Here is a 7,259-nt window from a genome sequence, read left to right on the forward strand (position 1 = left end):
AGATACAAATACAGAAAATAGAAATACAGCCCCATGCCAAAATGGCATGAGGGGGTGACTCAAAATGAATACAACAAAGGGCTTACGCGTGAACTCGGCCTTTTATACCCATGACCTCCATCTTGTTCACGTAATCCTGACATAGTGAACATCCCTGTAAGGTACCTCCCCGAACAAGGTGTGGCAGGGTGTCTCCTTTCATGAAGGGCAAGGTCAAACCCTGCTCCATCCTCCCTAGACCATCATTTAAATCTTTCTTTTTTTTTGTGAAGAAGCTTTTATTGTGTTAACCATGATTTTCCACTTACTGCATTGTCATGTGTTTTAACATTAACAATATATTTTTCAGGAATCAAAGTCTGAATGTGCAGCATTGTGGTGATAGAGAGTTCTACGCTTCTGAAGGTAATCAGAATATAATGATATGTTAATTAGGATTATGCACTTGGCTTCATTCTTCAATACTCTTCTGTATGCTTCCAGACTGAGATTTTACAGACTGCTTTGCAGCCCTCTGTATAAGGTATGTTCCAAGATGGACGCCTATGAAAGACAGCCCAGCAACAAGGAGCCAGTTCTTTCTAATCCAACTGGTGTTTTTCATTTCTTCTTTTAATATCAAGCTCAGATTAGAAGATGCTTCTTTCTCAAAACTGCAAGTGTACTATTTCCCTCGCAGTTGGCTCTTTGGTGGACTTGCAAGTCCCAGACTGTCCGGCTCAGTAATGTTGTCCTTATCAGGTATGTGGAAGACAGGGCTTCTTTTGATTCTGTACCACCCCAAGTGTATCAGCCCAACCAAAGGTACCATAACCACCACAACTTTGTAGTCTCTCAAGAAGTTCTGAAATCTCATAGTCTTCTGGCAACAGCGCACCTGCCCACCATACGCTGGGCCTACCCAGGGGGCTGCTAAATCTGTCTTTAGATAAAGGCCTAGTTCTCCTCAACTAAGATCTGTCTTTAGATAGAGACAAGCCTAATTCTCCTCTCCTATTGACTGGTTAGTTGCTTTTAGCTAGGTTAATTTACATTGGAATAGTTGCCTGCTTTTAAGCAGAAACCAAGTCCTTGTACAGATTTGCCCCTCACCCAGTTTTTGAAATACATTAATAATCATAGCTTTCTCAAATCTTCCTAGGCCATTTCCAATACTGGTACATTCCCCCCTTTGTCTAGTAACTTCCTGACACCTGTCAGGCCAAAGGTAGATACAGAAAATGCATTTTGACATTTATAATTGTACAAACATTTAACATGAGCTCAATTCCCATTAATTTTCCCCCCATTTCTATCACATGAATGTACCCCTCAACAAAGGAATAAGGACGTCAAGTCTGTCATAAACTGCTTCGAGCTGTACAGGGGTGAAGTTGGGGGGGCCCAGTTTTAGGGTAACATTCATGCATGTAGTTGGCATGGGGGAATCAGATGGGTCCGTGCCGTGTGCATCTATGACAATCCAAAGGGCCTCGATAGATGTCTGTCAGGTTCTGTCTGTCAGAAAGCTTTAACCCTACGAGACAACACTTACAATACAGGTTAACCATGAAACTCAAAAGATAATACTTAAATGAGAAATTAAAATTGTTTTTTTGACTTAGACTGAAACACACAAAAGTGGGATGTATTAAGTTTATTTTGCACCATGTGAATCCAGAAATTAGTACTGTGGAGACCTGAAATAGGCTTTGGAATAAAGATTTTAGATGATTTGATGGGCACCAGGTCATCTGGATAAAACAGAATTTATCCTTTTCCTATGGCACTGTTTGAAGTTTACTTAAAACTTGCTTGTACACTGGCAATAGGGTAACATTGGTATCTAGGACTATGTCCCAGTCAGAAAAGATCTAAAAGTTTCCCTTGGCATGAGTGAAACCAAGCTGCCAATCTTCATCTGGACATGTGTCTCTAGATTGCTTGCCTGGTGGACTTAACAAGCTTTTGGAATCAATTTCTAAAGCAAATTTCGAATCCCTGTATGATATGACTTAGTCTCCTGTAACTTTTTTCTGGTAAACAACCTTGAAGCCAGTTTTAAAGAATTATTACAGACTTTGAGGTCTCCTGATTTCATTGCCAAAAGTAATCCTCTATAGACTCTCTACATCTATCTTTTGTTGTTACATACAAGCAAACCCCCCAAAAAGCATAATATTTAATAATGTTTTTCATATACCAGCAGTTAAAGAAACCCATTTAAAAGACTTAAGTGTTACTTTCAACTTTATGAAGTTAAGAGCATTTTAAAGCATTGCATTTGGCATTTTAATAAATGAACTATAAATTACATGGAAAATTAAGACATTAGATAAATACCACTAGCACCTTAAAACCTTAATTTTGCAAAAGGAGTAATATTAAAGGACAATTCATATTTATTTGACCACACACCTTAAAACCTGTGTTGTAAATTACCACAGAAATCCACGACATCATAAAAAAAACCCTAGTGTCTTAAAACATTACTTTTGTCAAAGAAGACAATAACTTTATCTAATCACCTCACAGGAGTCTAATTGGACAACTTTTCTGAAGTAACCATTTTAGCTAAGACTGATTGAGATTTAAAAAATCTTTGAGCAATAACTTTAGTGCAGCCAGCAAAAGGAAAAAAAAAAAAAAAAAAAACTTTTGTTAGCAGAGGAGCTGAATTCTGTGGTGTGGCTAAGAATGGTAGAACAGGGAAGGTCATTCTGGACGCCACAGGCTAAATCTTGAGTAAAGAAATGGCTCAGGGCTGGCCTGTTAAGCCCCCCCACCCTGGCTAAGCTTTTGGATCTTGGGCCGGGAAAGAAGGGCAACACCTTAGAACTGGCCTCTGAGATCTCACTGCGTGATTGCCTAAGGCTCTTTTAGTCAACTCAGGTGGTGGTAATTTACTGGGAACCTAGGTCTGGGGACCCCATTTCCCTTCGGAACTGGGGATACTCAGCCATGTAATAGTCCCCCTTTGTACCATGAGCCAGGCCTCGGAGGGCCTATTTGGCCTCCTGGTTGAGAGCATTACTCCAGTGATGCCCTTGCTTTCCACCCTTAAGCAGACTTGAGCCTAGGCTTCTATGCTCTGCCAGAGTTCTTAAATGGCTTTTGTCCATCTCTCTTTCCCTTTTCAAGTCCCTACTAAACCAAATTGGCAGCCTGCAGTCTGAGGATGGCCTCCTGCTCTACCAGGTAAAGATTTAAGAATTCCAGCACCTATTGCTTGAGCTGGTGATATCGCTCTAAACTCAGCCCATAAAACGAGAAAAACTACCACATATGGACAGATTGAATTTTAAACTCTCCCTCCCCATACTACCTTAGCCAAGGCTGCCACAATTGTCTCAAACATGCAATCATTAAAGAAATCTGGTGGTCTCTAAAGTTAAAGAACAGTTGAAGATAAGCTACTTCAAACCTCCCTGGCTGGCCCATGTGTCTTTGTTCCCCAGCGCATACTGTAGCCATACTTGGGTGCAGAAGAAAACAATGAGACCTTCTTTAGTGTTTGGGATTCAGCTTTTTCCTCCACTTTGGAGAACACATGCCAGTGGAGATCTGACACTTAGTTTGAATTGCTGGGATCCCCCTTGAGAGATAGGGTGTGGTTTTAGTGGCCTGTTTGGGCACCTCCCCAGAACCTCCCACTTTAAAACCCGATGAACCTAGCATTTAGGATATTGCTGGAATCTTATTCCCTGCACTCCTAAAGCCAGTGGTCCAGCTGGGGGAGTCCATCATGGACCGCATAAAGCAATACTGTGGCTGTACTGTCCACCAGAAAGCTAGTCCAAGCTTGGAGTTGTAGCCACCTTCCTCCTGCCATGGATCTGCTTTCACTGTGCCTGTCCAGTCTCTCAATGAGGTTTTCTAGCTGAAAATATTGCCATTTTTGAAAAGAAAAAATTGGTCTTATTAATTTGCTTCCTTGTATCTATTTCACTTTCAAGGGGCCTCAGAGCTCCCAGCCACCAGCAGCTGGGTGTGGCCTTCTCCTTGAGCTGCCTCCTCCCTGAGGGCTTTTGTTATGCAAACGGGGCTCTAACTGCCTGCTGAATGCCTGACAATATCTCCCGGGTGTGGCCATTACCCAGCAGACCTGCCAGGCAAAAAGTTTTACCAGGTTTTTTTTTCCTTTTAGGGCTTTTGGAAAAGCTTACCCATTATGGCTTCCACTAGTTGCTGGTGACTACGACCTGCCATAGCGACTAACAGGGTGCATGTGGCCGCAGTTGCTAATGGCCACGCTTCCTAGACCTTGACGCTAAAAACAAACTAGCTTATCTCCCTAGAACCTGTTTTAACCACTGAAAAAAACTTAATACCTTTTGCTGGCTTGTGTCTCCTGTTTGGGGAGCTTTCTCTGTTCATTTACCCTCCTTTAGCTTATTTCCTTAGAACCTGTTTCAACTATGGAAAAAAACTACCATTTGCTGGCTTGCGTCTCCTGGTTGCGGAGCTTTCTCTAGGTGGGCCATGGGCATTTCTCTTTAAATTTAACCTTGTATAGGGATTTTAACAGTGTCCCATCTGTGATGTGGGCAGAATGGATTGGCACTCATTGGGCCTAACAAAACAATGGCGGTTTCCGAGAAGCCTCAATAAGGACCAAGCACTAGCCCTGCTCCCCTTACGTAGGCATAGGCCGCAGGAGGAAGTACTCAGTCTGCCATTGTCCCCTACACTATTTAAAGAGATTTCTTCCTGGAGGGGATTCCACCGCGGGCTAATCTCTTGGTCAGGGGTTTCCCACGAAGCCAGAATTGCCTCCCAGACCAGACAATCACGGTCACTCTGGGGGAACTCCTTCTCGCTCAGGAAGGTACATACCTTTTGGGGTGCAGTGGTACTAGGACCACTGGCGAGATACCCTGGAAGTCACTTTCAGAGCTGCAGTGAGGCAAAGGCTGCTCTATAGTTGTTTTACAGTTCAACAGCTCACCAGTTGGAGCTAAAACTGCTGCTCCCCACTGACCCACAGGCAAAAAAATCCCGTGAACAATATAGAGTCATGTGCCCCACATTGCCCCAAGACGTTGGACACCAAAAAATGTTACGGATTGGGAGAATATGATTTGGAAAAATGTTCCCCGGTAACCCCTTCTAGGGTCCCAGACACACTTTCCCCCAACCCATAACAAAAGCCAAAACGACCAAAAACAGAAAATTACCGAGGGTTCTTGTCCTAAGCTAAGAATAAATATGTATAGCTTGGACAGTTGCTGAAGATCGAGAAAAGTTTATTAGAAAGATACAAAAACAGAAAATAGAAATACAGCGCCATGCCAAAATGGCATGAGGGGGTGACTCGAAATGAATACACCCGGGACTACTCTTTTTTTGTTCCGTTTTTATTTCTTAAATTAAATTTCCATTAAAAAATGTAAAGTCTTTACTAACTCCACAATCAGAATGATTAATAGCTCCCAGTTTATTACTCATTTATTTTTCTTAATTAATGGTCATATGTTTCTAATTTTGGCATGCTTAATAATTTTTTAACTGTTTGCTTGACACTTTGCATTATATATCAGAGAAGCCCCTCCCATAATACCATTATTTATCGTGAGAGAATGGCTGATAGCCTCAATCTACTAGTGATGTCACTGTGGCAAGGCCGGCTTCAATTTGGGGGAAATTTTCCCCACATTTTATTTTTTCCCTTTCCTTGAAAGCGACGCTGACAGATTTGTATTGAGATAAGCCTAGATGTCTCTCTGCAGAGTTTTGACTGTAAAGTGCATGTTATCCCTTGAGCAATTTCTAAATTAATTTTTTTACCCCTGCATTTTAAGATTATGACAAATGTTTTAACGAGCTCCCTGGTAACACTTGAGGCAGCCACCTCCTCATAGTGCAGTTTCTTCCCAAGCATTATTGTGCTAAAGAGATAACATGCTGACTTATCACATGAGTTTGCTCTAGAAATCAACCAGAATATGAGGAGCCTGTTGTTGTTTCTAAGGTTCCTTCATAACCATCCTGAGTGATGCCGAAGCATTGCTGATTCTCATCTCTCAAAACATTGGTTCTTCTTTTGGGAGCAAAGTGGAATTGCAGCTGGTCTCCAGAATTAGCAAGTATTATTATTATTATTATTATTATTATTATTATTATTATTATTATTATGTGTGTGTGTGTGTATGTGTTGTGAGACTGGGTTTGAACCCAAGGACATTCTACCTCTGAGCTACACCTCCAGCACTATTTTATTTTTTATTTTGAAACAGGGTCTCAGTTGCAAAGGGCGTCACTAAGTTGCTGATGCTGGCCATAAATCTGCCATCCTCCCATCTCAGCCTTTCCATGTACTGGAGTTACAAATGTAAGTACCACACCTGGCTCAATAGCTACCTCTCATAAGAGAAAAATGTTAACCACCTGGAAAGCATGCCTACATTTCCTACATTATGATGTGAGACTATAATTTCCCCCAAAAAAATTATAAAAATTAAGAAGAAAGAGCCAGGTTTGGTTGCACACAGTTGTAATCCTAGTACTTAGAAGACTGAGATAGGAGAGCAGGTTTGTGGCCAGCCTCAAAAACTTGTGAGGCCCCTTTGCAACTTAGTGAGATCCTGTTTCAAAATAAAGAATAAAATAAGGCTAGAGTTAGCTCAGAGTTAGAATGCCCCTGGGTTCAATCCTCAATATCACAAAAAAATGTATTTGCTCTACATTTCTAAGATTGTGAGAAAATTATTATTTATAATTTACATATCTTTACTAATTTTATACAGGTATTGAAAATTCACAATCTACCCCTCTTACATGTATGAGAAATATTTCTTTTTATTGATATATTTACATGTAATAAAAGCACTTCAATATAAGGATAACTTTTCAGAAGTTTTCACAATTTTTGTAGTCATATAAACATCTCTGCTATTGAGATTTCCATTACTCTAAAAGGTTTCTCTATCCCTCATTAAATATGACCCATTTTACATGTGTGTGTGTGGTACTGAGGATTGAACCTAGGGATGTTATATATCCAAGCTAAACTCTCATCCCTTTTTTATGTTTTGTTTAGAAATAGGGTCTTGATAAATTGGTAAGAATATTTCTAAGTTTCTTAGGCTGGTCTCGAAACTGTGTTGCTCCTGTCTCAGCCTCCCTAGTACTGGGATTACAGGTATGCACCACTCTGCCAGGCTGAGAATAATATTTGACTGAATTTTCCTCTCTGAGAAAGTGTCTTCTCGTTTATATTATTTTCTGGACATAGTAATCCTCCCTTGCCCAAGATTTCTCTTTTCATCGTTTTATAATTA

At 40.8% G+C, this 7,259-nt stretch overlaps 2 protein-coding genes across 2 annotated transcripts; both read right to left on the reverse strand.

The window, feature by feature from the left end:
- Nucleotides 1-451: 451 nt before the first annotated feature.
- Nucleotides 452-604, reverse strand: LOC308265405 (uncharacterized protein; the record flags this gene model as incomplete). Its single annotated transcript, XM_080699085.1, has 1 exon — nucleotides 452-604. The coding sequence occupies one exon, from the start codon at nucleotides 602-604 to the stop codon at nucleotides 452-454; it is 153 nt and encodes a 50-aa protein (XP_080555211.1).
- A 60-nt stretch (nucleotides 605-664) lies between these two features.
- LOC308265156 (uncharacterized protein) lies at nucleotides 665-4,188 on the reverse strand (the record flags this gene model as incomplete). Its single annotated transcript, XM_080698749.1, has 2 exons — nucleotides 665-891; nucleotides 4,146-4,188. 2 exons carry the CDS (start codon nucleotides 4,186-4,188, stop codon nucleotides 665-667), a joined length of 270 nt encoding a protein of 89 aa, XP_080554875.1.
- Nucleotides 4,189-7,259: the final 3,071 nt, after the last annotated feature.

The sequence above is a fragment of the Muscardinus avellanarius genome, assembly GCF_963383645.1.
Source record: "Muscardinus avellanarius genome assembly, chromosome: 7".
Classification (NCBI taxonomy): Eukaryota; Metazoa; Chordata; class Mammalia; order Rodentia; family Gliridae; genus Muscardinus; species Muscardinus avellanarius.